Genomic DNA, 24,872 nt, shown 5'->3' with positions numbered 1-24,872 from the left:
GAAAGAGAAGATGTGAATCATGCACACGCTTTAAACTGAATTGTAGTTATTACAATTTAGTTAACAATTTTAATTATTTTTTTATTCACTTTTTTAGGTGACGGTTCCAGCAGTGAAATGGAGCTGCCTCCGCAACTGGTGAATGCGGCAATCCAAAGGGCGACGGCAGACAGCTCCAGCTCAGAAAACGAAAGCACAAGTCAGGAGATGAGTCATCCATCGGCCACTCATTACGCATCTAGTTTGCTCCAGGAGTTCGTGGCGCAGACCCAACTCCTCAGCCATACCACTCCCATCGCGGCCGTCACCAACATGACAAAAGTGCAGGGCCTTGGGGACTGCGTCCTCACCCAGTCTTGCCCCATATCAGAGATCGACCAGATGGAACCGAATTTTTTATCATCCGAGCACTTGACGGTGCCTGATCAGCAACTGAGTCCGCAGCAGACCGAAGAGCTATCCCAGATCAATAGAGACCTGGCCGAGATATCTTCTGTCACCGACAGTGTAGAAATTTTAATTCAAAATCCACCAAGCTTGGATGATTGTGTGGATAACAGCGACTTCATGACATTAGATATTACAACTTCAAGTGCTGATATTGTAGCTAGAAATGTGACCGGCGGCGATTTGGAAGCGTCTGATGCTTCCCTGTCGACTGTCAGATCGAAGGCTGATGCCGTCTGCACAAATTTGAGCGAATCTCAGGACACTGAGAGTAAGAATTCGTTTTTTGACGTCAAGCGGAAGAGAGGGAGGCCCAGGAAAGTAAAGGAGGAGGCCCCGACTGCCGAGCAAAAGATACCTCTCACCTGCGACAACATCGCCGCCAATCCATTCTGTCACGATAATGACCCCCCAAACGTGTCACCCGATTCGGGAATACTCTCCAGTCATAATTCGCCATCGCCTTCACCCAGGAGGACCGAATCCGAAGACGGCTCCCTGAAGCCAGCGAAGAGTAAATTCCCCGCTAAGCTTAGCCCCGTCCCCAAGAGAGGGAGCCGCTCCAAGTCTAAATGCAGAGCGGAACCCGATAAGAGAGACCGGTCCGTGTCAAGTGAGGCTAGTGTCAGAAGAAAAACCTTGGCCGCAATCAGTGACTGCAAAGTCGAAATTCCTTCGCCGATTCCGAGACAGGAATCCGGAAAGGCTGAGAAGAAGAAGAACGAAAACAAACTAGATATCGCCGCCCTCGATAGAATGCTGTATGCCACAGATAGGGTGCTCTATCCCCCTAGAAGAAAAGCCGGCAGGCCCCCGCAGAGCAAAACTGTTTCTGCTAAAAGAGGCCCGGGCCGACCGCCTAAGACCAAGCCCGCTGTTGATTCAGGGGACAGCGACGATGAGGCGCTCGCCAACCGCAGTGTCCTTTCTGAAGTTTACGCCAAGAGAAAAGACCTCAACAAGTTAGCTGCCATGCCCAAGAAGAGCGGCAAGAGCCTTAGCGGCTGGAGGGACAACCGCAGCGACCAAGAGGGCGGCGCCGGAGATGACCCCCTTGACCCCAGCTGGAGGGAGATCGACCTCAACCTCAAGTATAAGGATATCCTTTCCGGCTACAAGAGCGACCACGAGGTGAAATCTTACAAGAGCTGTAGCAGGATCATTGAATCTGGTTACAAGAGCGACTACGGTTTTAAGTCCGGTTACAAATCTGATCACTGTTGCAAATCTGGCTACAAGACAGATCACAAGTCAGGATATAAGAGTGACAAGTCGGGATATAAAAGCGATCACAGCGTCAGGAACATGAGGCGCAAGATGAGGAAGTTGAAGAAGTCACGGTCGGTGCGCGATCGGAGCTATTACAAGAATCAGAAATACTTTGTGTCAGAGCAGGAGATATTGTTGCTGGCCAACAAGACCTTTAGCTGCCTTACGCTGGGACACAGCACAAGTGATTCCGACTCAGAATGCCGAACTAAGAGCTCTTATCTCCCCTCCAAGTTCACCGGGATCCGAAACTCCGGCGCCGCCTCTTCTAAGATCACGTTCGGCCTCACCAACAGATTGACCCCTCTGGCCTTGCCCTCTGTCACCAAAGTTGACCTATTCGCCCCTGCTCCTGTCTTCAGCGGCTCGAATTCTAGGCTCAATACGGATTTCATAAATTACGGCCTCTTCAACTCAAACAATAGATTAGGATTCAACAAAACCAACAGGCACTCTTTCGGATCTCTCTTCACATCCAATATGTCAGCGTTCACTCACAAATTTGCCTGCCCTCCAATTTCTACGCCCAGAAATGATACCTTTTCTATGTTAGTTTCTTCGCCTCTGACGGGCAAGGGTATACCTATTAACAATAACACGGTAAAACAGCCTTGCCGTAACATCTCCCCTAAAACAAAGAAATCTCAAAAGCCTGCCGAGACTATATATCCCGTGTTTAAGAAAGAAAAATCTCCCACGCCGGTCGTCAATCTGTTTCCGCAGTCCCAGAGCAGCTATGTGCCCAATAAATCTCTCAGCAGAAATGTTTTTCTGAATGTCAAGAAACCTCAGAAGAAGAGTTCGTCTCACTGGAAAAAGCACAAAACTCAACTAGTCATCACCCCCACCAAGTGTCACATTCCGAAGTCGAACGGCAGGCTGTCCCGGATGTCCAGCAAGTCGAGCGCGGAGTCAAAGCGCCATCGCCATAAGTCCAAGAAAACCAAAAAACGGCGCCGCTCCCGGTCAGCCTCCCGCACTAGAGAGGTGTGCGCCAAATCAGCCACTGGCGTCGTCGACCAGAAGTTCTGCCAGGAAATGGAAAATCTTATCAGTCACTTCATGAAACTCAGCCACGCCTTTCCTAAGCCAACCGCCCAGCAGTCAAAGATTTCTGGGGATAAAACCGCCCCTGAAAGCGTGGCCAAGGGAGTCAAGCGGGCATCCAAAAAACGGAAAGGATTAGATAACGCCGAAGCGGCCACACCCACTTCCAAGCGTCGACATAAAAAACAGTTTCAAGAATCTCAAAGCAAAGGAGGCAAAGAGAAAGACACGAGCGCCAATGAACACAAATTGCCCTTGAAGAAGAGGCATTATCATATTAATCCTTCCACTAATAATTCTCTGAGCCTCAGTCTCGTGGCCACGGAGTTTGTGGAAGACATGAAGACGGAAAATGCCAAAGGTTCGGATCCATTTTTGTGCACGGAAACCGACTGCCCGGGGGATTTGAAAGACGACCCATCCAAGGATAAACCTGTTTCCAAAGCGAACCTGAAAATGAATGCGGCGACAGAAAAAGCCAAAAAGGATGCAAGCAATAAAAATCAAGAACACCATGCCAATTCAGAGAGTGGCAAAAACGGGTCATCGCCCGCTGACGGAACTATGCCTCTACATATTGACGTTTCGGGTGACAACTGCAACAGTTTGCATGTTTCCCCTGCATCTGTTGGGACTGACGACGAGTTTACTATCAAAAAACCTGTCGGGGAGCATTCCGAGCTGTCCAAGAAGATATACGAGGCGTCTGAAAAATTGAAAGCTGTCAACAGGATGGTTCACGATCTGGAAAAGTCTCTGCCTAAAACCAAAGAGAGCGAGGTCGGCTCTAAAGATTCCAAATCGGAAATTTCAAAGACTACAGGGTCTAAGTCAGACAATAAGAATGCTAATAGCGCTTCTTCCACGGGATCACCTGCCAATGCGGCTGGAACTAAACATTCTCCACCTGTTGTGACACCCAAAAAGAGACACCGACTCGAGGTTGACAAGCTCGCTAATGCCGGTCTCGATTTAGTTGTTCAGAGCTTGTCTAAGAAATTATCTGACGATAAAGTCTTACATTTGGATAAAAATACAACCAACGATAAGGGATCCGGTAGCAGATTGACTGATTCACAAAATTCGAAAAACCAAGATGATCACGGTCACAGACATTCGAGCAATAGCGAGTCTAAGAGGGATGATAAAGACAGCGGCTCCCAATCTGATAGTGTTAAATCTGGGTCGTCGAGATCTATGAGTAAAAATCTTCTGCCTCCTGCTCAGAAGTCCGAGATCATAACTCGCAAAAAGAACAGGCTGGAAGGATTGACGAGCAACTTGGTCTCGAAAATCAATCCCAGTTCGGCGACTAAAGTCCTTGACACTCTGATGAGCAACAATCTCAGGAAATCAATCGAGTCTCGGATCTTGGAGAGAAGCAAGACCGGATCTAATGATCCGCATGAGAAATCTCTCGAAGGGTCCAGATTGTACAAAGACGGGTTCACAGCCATCAGTACGAGAGCTACTGTTATTAAATCTCCGATTTCTAAGGCCAAATTACCAGCTGAGGCGAAGAAATTACCCAAGGGTACAGATATTCTCATCGAAGAGACGGTCGTGTATAATTATGATAAGCCTACAGGAATATTCGAGCCGTCAGTGGACATCGAATTGCAGATCCCTAAGTCATCTATTTCTGTTAATCATGTCATATCGGACAGTTCTGCGAAAGGTGGTTCAAAGGCTTCGGGTAAACCTGTCGATAGTAAAAACGGTGGCAAAGTCACTCGCGTCAGTCTGGAAGGAGAAAATCAAATTCCCATGGTGTCGCTGCCCAATTCGGATAAGTCCAAAAAGGTGGAATCTATAGCATCGGTTATCTCAGATAAGATTCAGGAGAGCGGTCACAATTTGAGACATTCTAAAAGAAATCATTCAAACGATTCAGAAGAGAAATCCGATAGCGCTGTGAGTCAGTCCGCAGATAAAAAGAAAAAGAAGTCTGGCGCAAATCTTCTGAGAGAAAGTAAACTTAAACTCGTATCGAAACCGCTGCAAAATAAAATTCAGCAAGATAGAGCGCCTAATGAATTACCCAAGTCAGAAATCATCAAGCCTTCTGAAATTGAAAACATAGCTGTTAAGAACTGTGAAAATATTCCCCTGTCTCGTCTTTCAGATTCATCGATACCTCTCAAGAAGAGAGCCAAAAGGAGAAAGACAATTAACAGAACCGGATTCCCCAGTATCAAGAAAAAGAAGAAGAAGTTTAACCCGCCCACTTCCGCTGAAGATGAATTAATTAACGAGAATAATATGGCTCCTCTGGTTTCGTTAGTGCCGTTAGCCACCGATCTCGTTTCTAAAAGCTCCTCTGCTTTTGACAGAGTACCCAAAATAGGCGAAGCGACCAATACTTTCGTGGAACGGACCACTAGAAAGAAACACGGAGAGTTGAAAGTGGTTCTGAACAAAGACGAATGTCCCAAGCAGGGCCGGGTTTCGGTGATCGCTCTTGAACGGTTACAAGGAAAAGCGGCTGTTGATAATAATAATATCTCCATCATAAAGCCTGCAACTTTGTCATCGTCTGCGCAGACTATCGTCACAGCTGTAGCAAACATCCCTGATATCAGCCTTTCGACTAAAACTCCGCTGACTATCAATACGGAGCCTGCCATGCTGGATTCGGTGGCCAAATGGGAGATTCTCAGCGAAACTGATAGCCTACCGCCATTGTCTTCGGGGTCAATTGGTAACGACCCCGAGGATAGCATTCCTTTGAGTCTGCTCAACTTTAAATCGGAACGACCCAACAGCGGCTTAGAACAAAAAACTGACAGATCGAAGAGAAAACTGAGGGAGGTTTCGCCATGTGACAGTATTGAAAATGTCAGTCTATCTAAAAGGGCGATTATTGAACGGGGGTTGAAATCTAAAGCCACTGTAGTGATTGGTGACAATACTTTAATGAAAAGGTTAACGAGACGGAATGACACCCCTACCAGTATCGATACAGATGACGCCCCCTTGATTTCCACTGTAAATAAGAACAAACAAAATACTAAGTATGCAGGTTTATTAAAACAGAGTCGATTAGATACCGCTTCAAATGATACGACGGAAGAAACCGATAATAGTGCCATACGAGATTCATCAGCTGCACCAAGAATAGTTCAAAGAAGAAAATCCAGGAGTTGCAATATCGTCAAGCGACTGCGTGACATGTCACCGAGCTCCCGCGACAGCTCTCTGGAAACTGTCAAAACAATCAAGAAGTCGCCCAAGTCCCGGGACGCTTCCGTGGAAACCGTCAAACACCTCCAAGACAACTGTTTGGAGAACGATCCTCTACCGCTTCAGGAGAAAGAGATCGACTTCGAGAAAAGTATCGACGTCTTGTCCAAGAGTATCATTAGCAAGAAGAGGATCATGTCTTCAAGAGACGATAGTCCGGCAAGCAGCGTGGAACGAGGGTACAGGAGCGAGAGAGAGAAAGGATCTACAAAACGGAATCCAAAAGTTAAGAAGAAGTATTTGGTCGCCGGACTATTCTCCGATTACTACAAAGTCAACGAGTGAGTATTTATCTTTATGACATTTTCTCTCCTAAGCGGAGCATATCATTGACATTCTTGATAGAACTTCCAAGTTCTTTTGTCTTGTGCTCGTCTTGAAAACCCCCTCATTGCTAATGTGATAAGGCCAAGATTTCTTTATGGTATGCCAATATAATAGCCACGTCTCAAAAGCATCCAGTCTCCGTCCATCCGTTCTTTTAACAAAACATTACATTGGCTGTATTTTAAAATTCCTAATTAATTAAGGAAAAACTGTTATTTTTGTTATAATACTAGGGCAGTGGTTCTTAACCTTGTTGGAGGTACTGACCCCCACCAGTTTCATATGCGCATTCACCGAACCCTTCTTAATTGGAAAAATAAAATATGATTTTTTTCAAATTCAAAACATAGGTATATATTTTACTGGTGCACAAGATCACTGTGTTCAAAGAACAAAACCATTAAAACATGATTTTCACACAAAAACAAAAACATAATAATGAATATTTACTGCAAATCAGTGTGACTTCTGCTGTTGCCTTTCAGAGACCAGTTCAGAAATGCGCGGCTTCACCTTGGCAAGTCCCACTCTCATGTCATTTTCGCAACAAAGTCTTCCTTTTCTTCGTTTTTATGTCCAGCATCCTCAAAAAGGATTACTCGCAAAGATATGTTGTAGCAAACGGTTTGAAAATCTCCAGAGCTTTCTCAGCAATAACAGGGTACGTTACCATTTGGTGACACCAAAACGTTGGTGTTCTGAAGAGTTACTGTTGAACCTGGCTTTGCTGAATTTCAATGATTTCATCAGGTATTCATCATTGAAATCTGTTGTCTCAACACAAAACATGAACGGCTGTCTCACCCATGCTGGATATGACTCTCTTGAAGGGAAGTATCCGTCGAGAGACTTTGCAAGCTCTTGCGTGATCACCTGCAGCCAATGATGGCCAAGTGGGGCGTGTCATCACGAATCATGAGTCGGGTGTGTGTCTTGACTTCCGCCGAACCCCTGAGACTGACTCACCGATCCCAGCTTAAGAACCACTGTACTAGGGATTTTACCTTAAAGATTGTTTTCTCATGGTCACTGGATCATCTAGTACTTTTTACTTAGTTTAAGCCATAAAACTTCTTTCCTACTCAAACATAAGAAGAAAATAATGTGCTTTGTGGTAAAAGGTTTTGGTATTGAAATAGAATTGGGATCTGCATTGAGAATACTGATCCCTTTGGGATTGAAAATCCTGTCCTAAATTATAATTCTTGAGTACTACAAACTTCAAACGACTTGTTAATGTTGTCAATGTCTACTGTATTCAGAGATGTCTCTGTAGACTGACTTTAAATCTTATGTTGAGCCATTAATGGTGTTAATTGTATTTTTTCCAGCCCTAAGCCTGTGGACCCTAAAGCGAAACTGGTATACAAGTCGGCCGATCATCCAAACGGACTAGTGGCGCCTCCTCCCTACTGTGAACGTTGGGTGCGACAGCGCAAGTTGCATTTCACCCTGCCTTACGACATCTGGTGGCAGCATCAGTACAATCAACCTGTGCCATCGTGGAATTACCGCAAAATCAGAACCAGTAAGTTACCACACCTATTGTGATCATCTAAATACCTTGCAATGATTGTCAATAACCTATGGAGTTATCCACTGAATAGGAAAAAACGTCTTGTACCCAGAATTCAATAAGACATAGCTGATGTAAAACGTCTTTGTCTATATCCTGATTAGATCCAACGATTTCACTAGTTATCAATTGAATGTTGGGAATAAAGTTATTATAGACAACCTTTTTGATTAGAGATAAAGCCTAAGTATAATATTATGTTTATGAAAGTGAGACAAAAAGATACCTGCAGTTCTATTCCAACATAACACTAAACTCTAAAATTGATATAAATAGTAATAAAAATGCTATGACACATTCCAAGAGTTAACTATTTCGATGTATGAACTGTCAAATGTAACGTTTCTTAACGGCAGTCTCGGTAGCCACACTAACTAGATAGAATGAGATAGAGGACAATAATTTATTATCACTTGGAAAATTAATACTTACATCGCGACAATGGTGCTACTGGGCTGTGAAAGTTGTTGTCTTACACGCTGAAAAGCTTACGTACTTCTATAGAATGCAGAATATACAATGCAATAGATACAAAGTAAATGTGTCATTGTATTATAAACCATTATTTAATAATACAACAATAATTATTTACTAAGCATTGCGCATATGCAGCAGGTATTGTGTTAACTTGGAATTTAGATAGCCTTGTACATATACAGAATTGATTCAGAAGTTTTCAGAGTTATCTCCGATCAAGAAAAATAATGAAATGATGTTATGGATTAAACTAGGATTAGAGCTGTAGGGACCTCTAATTTTCCTCTAAACTTTGTGATTATGCAGCTTGTTGTCCTCTCTTCCATACCAAAATGGAACTTGTTTCAGCGAAACCACTGAAGGTTTACTCTGAAAGAAGATAACTAACCTAATGTCACGAACACGTTTAGTGTGCTCCTGAGAGGACACTCCCATAAGGAGTGGTACCATCGAATCGCTCGATCTGATCAAAATAGTCAATGTACCACCGGTTATAAAGTAATAAGCTTGCGACCCTCGACGAAGACAAGCCATATATGATGTATGAGGAAGTCCTACAGTTGCCCCAGCAGGTCCCACTGCTCCTCAGGGTGAACTGTAGATGAGATAAGTCGGTCATAAGGACCATGAAGAGTGATGGTAAGAATGTAAATAACGACGGAGTAATAATAAAGTAGTAATTAAAATCCAATTAATAAGAGGCAGTACGAAGATTATGTGTCCTAATTAAGATGGTAGCAATAGGTATATAATGTTAGTAATAGATATTTTGCCATGTTAAATAAATATTTGATAGGTATATAAATATTAAATTAGCATAATACTGTATTGGACTTCGAGTAAATGTAATAATGTCATTAAGACAAATGGATCTAATATTGTATAATTGCGATGATTAGGTATTGTCAGCGTGTGTAATTGTAAACCGACATTAGTATATAAATCTGTACCCATAATTAGAGTATAATGATAACATAATTCGATCCGCGAAATGAAGCTAGATAATAATTAATCAATATTTTAATTAATTTAATTAGACGAGAATCGGTCTAGACCTGGGCTCTGTACATAGCATCTACATAGCATCTAAACCACTCACGAGGTACTGTATACCTCTGACTTCTAATTTTCATCACTCCCCTATTAATACCATACGCGTAATCCACGCATCCCGCGCGCGATTGCCCGCGGTTTTTATCGCGCTTCATATGTAACATATGAGCGGCCTTGGCGCTGCGTTCGCCAGTCGGTAACCGGACAGTTGTCTCCCTTGCGCAACTGGATCAATTCCCTATCCCGACCGCGACCGCAGCCGACCGGCTCATGTGTGGAGCGCCATCCTTGTTACGCAATTCATGACGGCCGCGAGATCTCCATACAAACACATTATTAATGATAGCTAGAGCTGCGCGTGTCCGATCAACGTAAAATTTGAAATGACGTACGCGTCTACGGACCGCGGAGATTTCAGTTATTCCATAGTACGCGTAACCATAGAGGTTCGCGAGATATAGAGCTCAGAAACAGGTCAGATTCCATTAATTTTAGCGCCTTAAATATAAGTTAATTAGATATAACATTTATATGTATACGTAGAGAATAAGACCTAGTATTTTAATAATTTTAATTTTTATCATAAATATACACGTAGCGCGTGGGCGGCCCACTCATAGGTCCGAACTCGTGGCTCCCGCCACTCAGCCAGGGAGAGACTTACATCGCAGGGTGTATACTCATATGCTAGCTTGAACGGTGACGAGCAGATTGACGTATCACACTCTTCGATGCGTTGAGTTTTCGCTTGGTTAATTAAAAACTAAAAGTACAATACAAGCTAAAAAACGCATTCATTGTAGGGAGAGCTAAGTGAAATATCGCTCTCAGCGGGATGCCGCGAAAGACGATTTATGCCGGCGGCCCGCGCCTATCGAATACCGTTGATTTCAGCTCTCTCGCGACTTGCGGTTTCGCGGGGCAATCAATTAAGTCCAAATCTCATAGTGAAAATGATATGTGGATTTTTGACCCGTAGAACGCTCGCCCGAGGGGATGAAATCTCCCGATTCGAATAAAAACCCAGGATTTTCGAATTCTGTATCCAGTTTTTCACTGCTTCCAGGACCGAGTCCACGTCGGACGTCGGTCTGATATATCATACAAATTCATATAATTGTGCAAGTCTGCACAGGAGTTTGGGACCACCCAACTCCCCCTTTCCTCCTGCGGGTAAAATACCTAAAGTTGGACTTTGTCGTTTCGGCGCGAGTAACCGTTTATAAATACCTAACCCCGACTTAGAAAAATTTCGCGAATAATTTTTCGAACATAAATACCTATCTGGTACTTTAATATTTTCGAGTGAAAAGTATAGTTTCGTACAGCGGTTCTCCAACGGAGGCCCCGAATCTTTTTCGACTTTTATCTGCTATTCATCGGGTCGTACGAACCTGACTGTCAACCTAAGTTTGATGGTAGCGAATCTTTTGATACATTTGGATAATTGTGGAACTTTTCTTCGAATTAATATTTCTCGTTGCGAGTGTTAATGTACTTTATCATTTGACGGACGACCGTATACTGTGCTTCGAACATTTATGTGAATAATATTAACTTTTTTTTGAACACTAATAATTATAATATGATGAACCATTGTGAACTTTGTGAACTTTTGTGAACTTGAACAATATATGGACCATCTACCGACTATGAGTTTTATTCTGACTACCAACCCTACGAAGACCTTGGCCTGTGACTCCTCTTGGCATTGACAACCTTCACTTCCATACCCTTGGAACTAGCCGCGGCAGTGGAGGCCCCGTCACTAACCTAACTAATAACAGAGAAGAATTTTTTCAGCACAATTTTGTAAATTATAAAATCAGTGGTCTGCTGTTGACTTCTTGCTGGCAAACACTGTTGTTTGTGATTTTACATGATTGTTCATTTAAATAATGATGTTTCACTGTATAAAAATCTTCTCTTAGCTTGGTAACACTAGCGCGACATTTTTATCTTAGTGCGTCTCTGACAAATATGTGCAAGTACCAATATTTCTACAATTGAGTCAGCAATGGGAAAATGCAGTTAGAATAATCTCCATTAAATTAGGTTTTTCTTCCAACATTTTTGTTTGCGATAATTAATTATGTGATAGTTGTTTGACTAATGTGGAATTTGTTTGTCTGCAGATGTGTACTATGATGTGAAGCCAACTCCCGACGGGTGTGAGAGCCAGGCGTGCAGCTGTCCGCCCTCCTCCGAGTGCCAGGATGACTGCATCAACCGAATGGTCTACGCAGAGTGTTCACCGCAACTCTGTCCTTGCAAGTCAGTATATTTTATTTATTTATTCTCCTTTGTTGCAAAATGTGATACTGTAACAACAATAACTGTCTCAAATGGTAAAACCATGGCCCCCATAAGGTGGTGGCTGATAGGGCTCTAGCCTTCGGGCCCGGGGTCTGGGGGGGCCCGGCATGACGGGTCGACTAATGAGTGAGATAAACACTTCAAAAATTTGCTTTAATGGTAAAAAAGTCGCCAGCGGCGCTATTTTACTTTAAGAATAATATTAACATTTTAAAATATGTGGTCATGTGATACAAATTTTGGATATCATGTGTTGATATTCGAAAACTCCATAATTCAATTAGATTTATTAAAAAATACAAAAAATTGCTAAAAGTACACTGCATACTCTTAATTTAACCTGGACCTCCAAACGTTTCTGTAGAGAGTCATATTATGAAATGAACTATCTAGAAGTAATCATGTTCTAAAGTTGATTTATTTATTATTTTCTTTCAGGGATTTATGTAAAAATCAACGAATCCAGCGCCACGAGATCGCTCCAGGCTTGGATAAATTCATGACTGAGAACAAGGGGTGGGGCGTGAGGACTAAGATGCCTATCATCAACGGAACATTCATCCTCGAATACGTCGGAGAAGTGGTTTCCGATAAGGAATTCAAGGTAAACTTTCTTGCGATTTTCAGACAGTGAACGTTATGTTTTTACCTAATGGAGATGTTTCATGGGCTAAGAACCCATCCTTTCAAAATGATTGAATCTGTCTTACAAGCTTTTTGCGTCACAATGCTTGATTAGGATTCCAGATTTTTAAATTTAGTTGAATTGGTAATCTATGCATAAATTAAAAATCTCTGCAACAAGAGGTTCCGGAAAATAAATATCAAAGCTTGCTACCGATGAATCTAAAATGAAATTATTACCAGCTAATTTAATAATTATCAGTTTTCATATAATATTAAAACTCCATTTGCATAGGTTTTTAATTAAAATCATTCATTCATTGATTTTACCTGATTTTGCAGGACCGCATGGCATCTAGGTACGTGAAAGACACACACCACTACTGCCTGCATCTGGACGGTGGTCTGGTGATCGACGGCCATCGGATGGGCGGTGAGGGCCGCTTCGTCAACCACTCCTGCCAACCCAACTGCGAGATGCAGAAGTGGTCTGTCAACGGCCTCTTCCGAATGGCTCTCTTCGCCCTCCGCGACATTAAATCCGGGGAGGAACTCACCTACGATTACAATTTCTCATTGTTCAATCCGGCTGAAGGACAGGTTAGTCGATATGTTGATCTTTATTGTGTGTATTTGTGTATTTGGTGGCCCTTTAGTATATATAGACTTGATGCTTTCAACCGAATAAACTTTTGCCATGCCGATGGAAAGTGAACAGTTGCATTTACTTTTGGTATACAAGATAACAGCCCAATCAAAATTCCAATTAAATCTTTCACACCACAATTTATATTCCATACTAAGAATGTATGTCATTTGTCAAATGTTATTAGACATAAAATGAAAAGCTTTATAGTGGAACAATTTAACCTTGAAGGTGCGGTCTCTTCAAGTGCGCACGAATTACACATCGGCTGCTTCATCTGCAAACCAGTCAACTGCACTTTTGGACCAAAAGTGAGATTTTGATGGGATTTTGTTATAAAGCATGTTTTCTATGCTCACACATAATTTCAAACTCCTAAACCTATAAATAAATGCATTATCGTTCTTCAAACAAAACAGTCAACTGCAGGTGCCAAATTTCCAATATCGCAATTAGAACAACTCCGGTTTTTATATAAATTTTCTTTATATGTAAAAGGGAAGTTAAAATAGTGTATTTTTAGAATTGTGAAATTCCGCTTGATAGTTAAATTATTAAGTTCTTTCTCCTTCCTGAACAATTTGCCCAAATAGGGTTTGCAGATTTAGCAGTCGACATGGTGAATTTGATAATTGTTACAGTTTTTATTCCGAACGTCACTTACATTAAGCCTATTGCATCGCTTTCTCTTGCTTGAAGCCGCTGCGACTATGTCTTAATTTCTGTCAAAACTATCTAATTTCACACTAATATGGTATGTTTATAACTAACATTTTTGTCAAAATGGAGTTAGAATGCGAAAAGTTTAAGTTGATGTGCGGCAGCTTGGTGTACTAAAATCCTACTTCCCTATTCGTTCCCATCACCATGAAAGCATTTGATGTTTCTTTTTTGTGTGTGCTATAAGTCATTTTTAGAAGTGTTAATAATGCAAAAGGTTTTGTAAATTGATGGTAGAAAGATTATAAGTATATATGTATATACGACAAAAAGAGCTTATTCGGCTCATAAACAATGTTGACGAAAAATTGCGGCATGCCATATACCCAAAAATATCCTAACTAATGCCATATGTATATCATTGCATTTTTTTCGTTTTTTATTAAGGATGTCAGGAATCTTCCAATCCTGGCAATCCTCTCGCGATAGTTCGATAACACCACAAGTCTGAAGTTAAACTTGTTGAATTCTACAATACACTATTGGGTACGTGGTAAAACAAAATGCGACTGCAGAAACCACACGCAAATAATGGGAAAACATGACTTTCAGGCACGTAAAATTGAGGTTCCACTGTATCATGCAAAGATGTAGTTTTTAGAATGGATATCTTTGTTGATTATTTGAGAAAGAGACACACTTTAGTATAATAATCTTTATCAGTCATAATGCGCTGCGTCGAATTATAATTACCATTCTACATAATATGTTTTTGAAACCCATAATCTACTGTGGTTTATTGCTTGAATCTTCATGTAATAAATTTCTTTTTACAGGCATGCAAATGTGACTCTGAAAATTGCCGCGGTGTCATCGGCGGTAAATCTCAACGCATAACAAAATCCGTCGTCAAGAGCCAAGTTAAAACTTCTACAACATCCGTATCCGTGGGGACTTCCACTGTCCCTCCATCGACTGCGGCCAATCAGAGTCAGGCCAATCCCTCCAATGTCACTCCTAACAGAGTAGGGCGGCCCAGGAAGGCCATTAAGACGAACATGAAGCCCAACGGCCAGTCCAACGTGATCGTGAACGTCAACTCGCCTGAGAGAAATGACGCGCTGTCCTTCATGAAGGAGGTGCAGCATGCGAGTAGCCGGTTCTGGCAAGAGCCGCAGATGAAGCCGCTCACCAATAAGGAGAAGCTTATGGTGAAGGATCGACACTGCTTCTTGCACAGAAATCTTGATAAGGTAATTGATAATAAATATTACAACAAATTAATAAGTGTAGTGATCCCAGATCTTGAAGAAAACATTTTCATAGGATAAAATTATGTAATATTATATAGATATATATTTATGAATCGAAATGTTAACATTACGAAGCGATTAAAATGTTGGAAAATAGAAAGATGTTGAATTAAAAGTAATCATTGCATGTTGAATCGAAAGGTACGAGATCAGAGAATTTAATTTTAAAGTTGAATAAAATTAAGATTCATTTTAAATACGTAATCGTCATAGATGAGGGGTTTTCTTTCGTTCTGATATTTTTGTGGTAGACTTGTATTGATATTATTAAGCATTGTCAATGAATTCCAGGTACGGCGCATACGTGAACGAATGCTCTCTCATCCAGCGTTGGCGGCGAGTCAGCAGTTGTTGTCAAACATCCAGCCGAGCGCATCGCAGATAATGGCGTGCAATGCAAGCGGCGTTCCCAACAGTTCTGCCGTTCTGCCGTCGCAGTCCGCTGCTACCAATGCCAATTTGCTCCAACATAACATGTGCAATCCCAGTGTGTTCTTGACTCGTCTACACGCCTTGAGGACGCCCAGGAACATCAGAACCAGGCGTCTGGCGCGGGCCGAAGACAATCCTGAACTCAGCAAGCACGCCAGGCTGGCTAACGTCTTTCGGGAACTTTATAACTTGGTTATTAACGCTAAAGGTAATTTTCTTTTAATTTGACAAATTTAAATGGAAGTAAATTTGGAAGATTCTTTAATACAATTAAATGTTTTGTTTGATGACAGATGACAAGGGTGATTTGCTGTGTACTCCGCTGCTTCGGAGGAAGGCGAGCCGTAATGCGGAAAGTAACTCTTCTCCTCAGGATCTCACTACTATTCAAGGGAATATCGAAACGGGACAGTATAAGACCATCGCTCTTTTCGATAGCCATTTCAATTCCTTGTTCACGACCATTATTAAAACCCTAGGACGTACCTCCAGTCAAGGCATCATATCTCAGCAACTTAGAAAGGTACATATTTGCTTTCATTGTTACTATTACCTACTACATTATTTTTTAACCATACATTGTTGATAATTTATTTAGAACTATGAATCTTTAATAAAGTCAGTCAAGTTGTGGAGTTTGGATCAATTTGGATCATAAATGTTGATTGTTAGAAGCTTGGTGTTAATATATATTTATGTTAGCATCATCCTGCATCAATCCAGTTTCCAAGTTGTTCCATCCCTTTCGATCCTGTGTTGGATTGTCATGTACTTCCGTAGAATATAACTATCATGTCAGGTGTATCAGATGGCGATTCTTGGGTACCACTGAGTGACTGATTTGTCTACCCATTTGTCTTTTCTTCAAACTTTCTGTCTTGCTCATTTATTATTTATTCCCTCATCTAATTATTTCGTTTTTGTCATCATGCCCAGCATGCACATTTCCTTAACATGCTGTTCTAAAAATGTTATAACAAGAAATAACGCATACAGTACTTCTTTTATTTTTTTAAATGACGCTATCGCCACACCATGGAATTATTACCATAGTTGCAATGAAGACATGGGAGGTGTCACATCCCCAGATGAATCATGTTGATAATGTAACCTAATTAGAAATTTTAATATAACTGTAGATGTAGCTTTATTTATGTATAATATTTTTTTCTTCTAGTTATACAACAATGCAAAGTTGGATTTTGCCGAACAACTGTCAACAATTTTGGGACCCGACGAACCCCTCCCTCAAGGCTTCTTACAAAAACGCAAACAGGGTATGTATTTTTCTTAACTTACAATATATTTTATTGTTTGATTATTGTAATCAGGCCAATTTGATGCAACTTGAAGAGTCGTAAACTTAGTTTTCCGTCTCACAAAATCAGTTGATTTTTACACCAGTACTTTTCGCCGCTTGAATAATAATAACATGACATGTATAATATGTATTCCTTTATTGTACACAGCATGCTACTTAGTGGTTAGCATGACTGAAAGGCAGTAACGAAGGGTGAAGGTAGGCTGCTAAGATCTGCCATAAAAAGTGCACTTTTGTTAATCATACGTATTTGTTTTTATTGAACTAAGACTACAATTTACAGATGGTATTGGTTAGTTTTTAAAAATCAATTATAGATAATAGTCAAAAAATACTCGTTTACCTATAAAATATATATTATTTTTGAGCGCATCCCTGATCTCATAAATTACCGCACACTACTGATTAATAATGAATATGGAATTGTATTTGCAGAGGAAGTGATACTGTGCGTGTGTGGTCTGCATGGGGAAGAAGGCCTGATGGTTCAATGTGGAGGAGAAGGAGACCAAAACCAAAATCAAAACGGCACAAATCCACCGTCACCCGCGAGCACCTCTAAGGTTTCCGACACAGATAACGGTGGCTCCGTTAAAAATAATCCTAAGCCTGCGCCTTCTGAAGGATGCAGTACCGAACAGGAAAGTTCTTCAGCTGGTACTTCTGCTGCGTCGGATGTGTCGAAGAACACAATGAAGGGTTGTGGAGTTTGGCAGCACGCCAGATGTATGGCCGTTACTGATATCGGCGAGCCGTACTATTGCCATCGCTGTCAGCCCAGAGAGGTAATTTTATGTACTTTTCAAGTATGCCTACTATGTATGAAAATCTGTACAATAAACGTGTTTTTAATAATTGGCAAGATTACACTGTCGAAATATTATCATTTAAGTTCAGCTTTTACCTAAATTCAGATAGGTTTAACATTGAGAATCATTTTAACACTGCGTTAGGTAATCAGGGCAGTTCATTAGTCAGCCCAATGGTATGAGGCATTGTGCAGTCAATGAGGTTTTATTTTATATTATTATTTGTGCACCTAACTTCACTGTAGTCAAAACTAACAGTGTATTCTGTACGATTTCTGCACATATGGGTATCTTCATAAGTGGCAGTTGCAAAACTTCAAAACTTCCTTGGTTTGTATAATATATATGAAATTATCTTTTCTCTGAGTTATGATCTGTTGTCTAGAAGCTCTCACCAATTCTGTGAAAGAACTTTTACGATTTTACCGAGTTCTTGTCTTCACCAATGCCAAGGCACATTTAAGTTCATCGTCATTTTTAAGTCGCAACTCTACTCTGTCACTCAAATTTGGGGCATTGTGCTACTATGCATCAAATCTCTTACCCATTGTCTGCTCTGATCTTAGCCTCAATATTAGCTTGAGCCCATTTCTACTCGGAGGCGACTGTACAAATCAGGGCATAGGTTGAATACTTATTTATTTTATTTTTTCTTTCAGGTGAATTTGGAAATCTCATTAGACGAATACACGGACGAAGGCCATCAATTCTACCTGTCGCTTCTGCGAGGCGATCTCCAGGTGCGGCAAGGAGATACGGTCTACGTCCTGCGAGACATCCCAGTCGATGAACTACACCCCGACTGTAGCTCGCCTCTCACCAAGACTCAGGCCGGCAACGCGAAGGAGGGAGCGAATGCGGCCGTTTCAAGCAGCAGCAAACCTTTCAATAAACGCATCGAGAGGAGTAAGAAGGGGAAGAGCAACATGACCGACAAGGACAAAGACAAGGGAGGAAAGGAGAAGAACACCGCCGGGAAGAGTGGGGATGTTGATGCCGGCGATAGTTCATCGGTCAGTTGTTTTTTTATTATCAATGGTTTGCTTATGACATCGAGTTTATAACATCATTTCGTATGACCACCTGAAATATTTTTTGACAAAGACATACCTCAGAATTAATACTATCGACCGAGGGTACTTGACGGAATTTAAAATTTAAATTCTAATTGATTTAAGTTTTGTACTATTCCATTTGAGTCCATTTGGCTGAATATGCCACTTTATTCATAAACTAAAACAAGGTTGTGTCACATGGTAGTAACGAATCTTAATAAAATCAAAATAAGTTGTTTCCACCCGCCGAAGTGTGATTGATTGATCGAAGGATGATTCACAGTTGAATTGACTAAAGTAGAAAGGACCCCAACTTCATTCAATTCAACAACTGATTCCCACTTATCAATTTCTGTCATTCAATAGACAGTTGAATGATAAAAATCAACACATAGAAATGCGTCATAATCGGCAATTAACTAACCCGATGACAACCAAGGCTACAGGTAGATGAGTGACTTCAGGAGGCTGTCTGGAGTGTTAAGGACTAACTACCCTCTAAATCTAGACTGCTAGAGGGAAATAGTACCTATCGGAGTACAGAGGACACCCTCATTAATGGCTCAATTATAGTATTTTGTGCGCGTTGTAATGTCACCGTCCATAATACTGCGGTATAGAAGGAAATGAGAATCCACTTAACTATGTTCCTCGAAAATCACTTAATTTTGTCATATAAATTCAGTGATTACCATCCTCAGTTACTTTACATATTTGCAGAGACGAAATCTTCTTTCTTACCACTTTATAAACTGTTTCAGAAATAATATGTACAAATAGTCTGGCAGCCTATTAACGTAGTTAAATCTAAAATAGGTTATTGTATTACTGTTTGCCGGAATTAACGAGTTTCTTAATTTGTTTTTACTGTTGGAAGATTCACACCATCTTTTATCCTTATGTTCGTATTAATTAGTGTTATCCTTCTGCTTCCAGGAGGTGCGCAAGCACACTTACAAAACAATCGGAGCAATCAGCGTGTCGGAGTTGGACATCTTCCGAGTGGAACGTTTGTGGAAAGATAGCGCTACGGGACAGCGATATGTCTACGGTCACCATTACCTCAGACCGCACGAGACGTATCACGAACCTACTAGAAAGTAAGCTAAGATACAGAAATATTACTTGGAATATAAAATGTTCTTCTCAAACTAGTTAAAAGACCTTTTGTAAATAATGTCATACTACAATAATTTCCTTTTCAAATGTTTCAGATTCTTCCCTAATGAAGTAATGAGAGTGCCTTTATATGAAGCGGTTCCTATCGAACTCGTCATGTCACAGTGTTGGGTCATGGATCTAAATACATTCTGCAAGGTAATTAATTATCTATAACACTCACATCTAAAATATATTCATGTATAAAGGGAGTGAAGCTTTCATCTCAATTAAATCACGTACGTAAAGTCAAAGAATTGGAGTCAATGCTCTGGCTCATGCCCTTATTGGAAGACTTTTGCAATTTATCTGGCCGAGGATTTATTTGTCATTTGTTAAGAATGGATGCTTATTGTTTTAGGGTCGTCCGCTGGCTGCCAAGGAAGAGCATGTGTATATCTGTGAGCTGCGAGTGGACAAGTGCGCCCGTCTCTTCACCAAGATTTCTCGCCCCAAATACCCCGTCTGCACCAAGTCATACGCCTTCGAGATGTTCCCGCAGAGGCTGAAAATCACTAGAACTTATGCGGTAACCATGACATTATTTTTTATTGCAATGAATTGAACACTTGTACTGATGTGGTCTAATTAAGTTCCAGTATTCTTTGCTCACTCTAATTACCTTCGTCGATTCAAATGTAAGAATTTTAGAAATCATTGTGTCATCTCAAATCATCTGAAGTTATCATTTTTGGTGTACAACCTAATTACAAACTAAACTACTGTTTTATTGTCACTTTCGTGTTAATAGTGATAATTAATTTTTCGAGTGCAAGCATAGAGATTTTTAAAAAAATATTTTTGAAATTTTTCTACAAAATTTTTAATGAAAATTTTTGGCACATAGACACTTTTTGCTACTTTGGTAAGTGTACCCCGACTGTGTGGTTATGCAATAATCCTCTGCAGAAGAAAATTGTGCTGTCAGTTTGCAATCAATAATGTCTCGGCCATTTAATTTAAGTTATAAGTGAATTTAAAATAGGTAAAAGTTTTACGGTGTCATAAGTATAAAAACATACAACTATTGTTTTTATTTCTTCAATATATTGATCAAAACATTTAATAAATGTTTTATTCATTAGACATTTGCTATGAGAAACAGTGTCTCGAAACCCTGTGATTTTTTTGTGCTTCATTTCAGTTTCCACTCCATTGAGCATCCAATGATCGATCCTCATTTAAAGATACCGAGAACGTAATACATCAAAGATTAATACTACATCATATATTGTTTTCTAATTGCAGCCCCACGAAGTATCCCCATCATTGCTTAAAAATAGGCCTCGTAAGGAAAATACCGGGAAGTCAAATCAAGAAAAGCAGGCGGTGCCCGTGACACATCAGCATCCGGCATTGCCTGCTCCCAAACCTAAAGGAGCGCCCCTGCTGCATGCTCCCATCGTCAAGGTAACATATTATTCATTTCTACTACGATTCTAATTCTTGTTATGATTTTTTCTCGCAGAACCTTTCCTGTCATCCCATTATTCTTATTGGTTAGTCAGTCATCCAGATATATATGTTACGCCCTGAGGGAGGGCCTGATATAATGCAAGAAAATGTGTATTCACAAAACCACCGTTAACTCATTTATTTCTGATAATAAAACGTTCCGTAAGAACATTTTACGTACAGTCGAACCTCGATATAACAGACGGAATATCTGTTTAAACGTGAAAATTGTTAACAACATCCTGTTAAATGTTTTAAATGTTTATATCCAACTGTCACTGTTTGTAAACAATGTTCTGCGGATGATAATCACATCATATTTCTCGCACTCAAATTTGTAATGTCATAATGCCGTTCTGCTCATAGACTGAACGTAGCCCTGACATTTGCAACGTTGGCCGCTAATTCACACAGTTGTACAGCAGTTTAATTTGTTAACTCAAAGTGATTGGATGCATTTATTACTCCATACAATAAGTTTACAAAGGTTAGAAGTAGATTGAAGTGACCCTGGGTATCACATAATGACTGATTTTCATAATTTTAGAGAGTTGATTATAAAAAAAACAGCAGACTTCAAAAGTGCAAACTGCGTGATTCTTTTTTCAAAGCAGGTTTACTGAAAGCAAGTGTGTCGACGTTGAACATTAACGTGCCACTCCACAACGGGTGTGTCTGAATATAATATATATTATCATCTGTAGACGAATAAACAGGATTTTGTTTGTGTTTTTATATAACGGACTTTCAGCTTTCATGGACACCCCCTCACCCGCGTTAGTTTGTTATATTGAGGTTCTACTATACTAAAATCGATAATTTTCAATGGATTAGTTTTTTAATGAAAGGGAAAATGTTATGGAAAAAAAAATTAATATAGTTTAAACGGGGGGTAAAATATTTTGTGGGGTTTTTCTTGAATAATTTTTAATATATTTGATGGACTGGTCTAATTTTTTCCGCATGTATACCAAGAAAGGTACTCCAGCTATTATAATGTATTCATATATGTTATGTGTATTTTTTACTTCAAAGCGTCTGTCATAGAAGTTCCTAATTGCTTTCTGATAAAGTACAATTCTGGTAAAAACCCCACTATGATTGCAAATGTGTAATTTTTTTTATAGATTCGCAAATGCAACTAATCCGTTATCTGTTATCTTATCCCACAGACACGTGCTACACAGAAGTCGCGCCTCAACAATATACTTCTGAAGCTTCTTTCCAAGATGCCAACCAAGCAGCCGCTGGACATGTCTTACTTACTCGACGGACGGAGACAGAGAAAGAAGATGATATCATCTTGACTCACCTATCCCGATTGCTGAATCCAGCAAAGACTCTAGAATCAAATTATTTATGTATCTCGTTGACAATTTAATATAACTAATTCTCTAATTACATGAGCATATCTGATGACTCACGCTGATAGTTATTAGCAATAATTGTCAACGTTAAATAACAATTATATTTAATGATTCGTCTACAAATATCTATTGATCAGCTTGGTAGGTATGCTAAATTTCACACTATTGAAGATTCTATTTTGACAAGTTGCTGATTTTATTTATTAGCATATTATTTTTGTTTCGTAATATAAGCTGTTATGCTAACTCTTCACAATGGCCCGATTCAGGTGAATGCATGTGGTGCTCATCATTGTGAAGAGGGCTACATACGTGTCGTGTCTACGCCCTAATACCCTGTTTACACGTGCATGGATTTACTGCTGACAGTACGTATTATCGTGGTCATAACAAAAAAATGCACATGTAAACACATATTATCGTGCAAATTGCAAGATTACATGCATGTATAAAAAAAGTTCAGAAGCTTCTGAATTTTCATTCGACAATTAGACCGTGCAATATCTACGCCTATGCAGTAGATCGATGGTAACGAACATGCCCGTAAAATAAATGAACTACACTGCGAAGAGACTCATTTTGAGGATAACCGATTTTCACGACCTGTCAAATAGTACCATAAAACGGCGAGACAGTCAGCACTTTTCCATGTAAACAGTTATTATCACGATAGTTTAAAATACACACTATTGGTGCAAGTAAATCCATGCACGTGTACAGGCGCTATATGGCCGGAAAATGTTTGCTGTCTATTGACACAGTTGGTGTTTCAAGACGCATAAAAGGGCGCCAAAATTCGCCTTGCTTGGACGTCCAGTTAATTCGAAATCGATGGGACCGAAAATATAAAAAAAAATTCGAATTACAAAATACAAAGGATTTTTTTGTTGTAATTTTGTAACATTGTATTTGGTAATATTTCTTTTAGATTAATATCAGTGTTGACTATTTTGGTTGATTCATCGAATAGTGGCAATCGCTATACAATACATACTTACATTAAGTTTACTCCATTTGATCTTATCCATAAGTTGATATGAGCATCATTGTAGGATGATTTGCATTGGCCTGTGCGGGTGTTAAGTCAGGCCGATTATCATAAAAGCAAATGTCAAATTGACAGCATTTGCAGAGTGTGCTGCTCGTGGCAATCTTTCACCAGAGTTGTCTAGCTGGATCGGGCTGAAATATACATATTTATGTTTTGCTCTCTCTCCCTCTCTTGCAAGTCTGTCTGCTCATGTAATTTTGGTATATGTAATACTAAAATTACTTAGCTCTTGAAATTTAGTACAACAAAATAATCCTGGTGGTTTATTAAAACGTATCTGCTGTGAAAAAATAATCCTTAAAAAACACTATATAAAATGTAATATGTATATAATGCAGTATAAGTTATTAGGTGTCATTAAATAATATTAGATCGTGCATTTCTAATGTCACGGTACTGGGTATAAACAATTACATACTCGTTCTTAGATTTACTTTAAATCAATAAGCATTGAGATAGGTAATTTAATATTAACAAAACTTTGCATAATAGTAATATAATAATATATTTTGTCAATTTTAGATAAGTCTATATTATCCCAGTGAACATAATATTACATACATACTCACATATAATGTTGGTACATAACATTCACAACTTCTATACTATCTAACATAAGTTTGTAGAGAATTTAAAATGTAATGTTTATAATTAATTATGTACACAATATTTATTCGCTTTGTCATCGACTTGCTAAACATGTATTCTAACGCTGTTTTCAGCCTGTTTTTATTACGCCTGAAGAACTTTACTAACTATTATGGTACAAAATTCATACGCTTTGTTATTCATTGCACACGTCATGCAATATTCATTTGACACGTATTTTAAACACGGGAGCTATTGGTACTGCCCACGTGTTTAATGGTTTTCTGTGATAATTGAATTCTTTAATAGAAAAAAAATGAACACGTGACAGAAGTGACCTAGGACAGCCATAGTAAATTCCATATAATATTTTGCGCTTCAATGCAATTGATATTTTAATTCAAAATAAAATACTTTGAATACAATTATTGGAATGTATAATGCCACCTATTAAATTTGCATGCAAATATAATAACAATTTTATATTGCCATCTATTAATATATATATATGTATATATATATATATAAACTAATTCTTCAAACTAAATGGTGATAACCCAAAAACAAAGGAACATGACTTTCAATATGTATTTTGCATTATGCAGCTAAAAATTTTTAGGCTTAACTTTATAATTATT

The 24,872-nt window shown here is 39.6% G+C and overlaps 1 protein-coding gene across 4 annotated transcripts in view; it reads left to right on the top strand.

The window, feature by feature from the left end:
• The window catches only part of ash1 (histone-lysine N-methyltransferase ash1), a 178,227-nt gene extending 153,684 nt beyond the window's left edge, over window positions 1-24,543 (top strand). For all 4 annotated transcript variants that reach the window (XM_085945867.1, XM_085945870.1, XM_085945868.1 and 1 more), the window contains 16 exons: window positions 98-6,287; window positions 7,665-7,861; window positions 11,575-11,713; window positions 12,194-12,359; window positions 12,722-12,979; window positions 14,522-14,938; window positions 15,290-15,638; window positions 15,724-15,953; window positions 16,608-16,707; window positions 17,187-17,536; window positions 18,220-18,573; window positions 19,552-19,715; window positions 19,830-19,932; window positions 20,135-20,302; window positions 21,022-21,183; window positions 22,401-24,543. In XM_085945867.1, coding sequence (XP_085801993.1) covers window positions 98-6,287; window positions 7,665-7,861; window positions 11,575-11,713; window positions 12,194-12,359; window positions 12,722-12,979; window positions 14,522-14,938; window positions 15,290-15,638; window positions 15,724-15,953; window positions 16,608-16,707; window positions 17,187-17,536; window positions 18,220-18,573; window positions 19,552-19,715; window positions 19,830-19,932; window positions 20,135-20,302; window positions 21,022-21,183; window positions 22,401-22,535 — 9,482 coding nt within the window. In that variant the 3' untranslated portion in view covers window positions 22,536-24,543. The remainder of the gene's footprint in view (window positions 1-97; window positions 6,288-7,664; window positions 7,862-11,574; window positions 11,714-12,193; window positions 12,360-12,721; window positions 12,980-14,521; window positions 14,939-15,289; window positions 15,639-15,723; window positions 15,954-16,607; window positions 16,708-17,186; window positions 17,537-18,219; window positions 18,574-19,551; window positions 19,716-19,829; window positions 19,933-20,134; window positions 20,303-21,021; window positions 21,184-22,400) is intronic.
• The last annotated feature ends 329 nt before the right edge of the window (window positions 24,544-24,872 follow it).

Source organism: Rhyacophila brunnea, unplaced genomic scaffold (assembly GCF_057557595.1).
Source record: "Rhyacophila brunnea isolate RB1 unplaced genomic scaffold, BYU_Rbru_1.0 scaffold_19, whole genome shotgun sequence".
Classification (NCBI taxonomy): domain Eukaryota; kingdom Metazoa; phylum Arthropoda; class Insecta; order Trichoptera; family Rhyacophilidae; genus Rhyacophila; species Rhyacophila brunnea.
The sequence above is the reverse complement of the archived record's forward strand: the minus strand, read 5'-3'. Positions and strand labels throughout refer to the sequence as shown.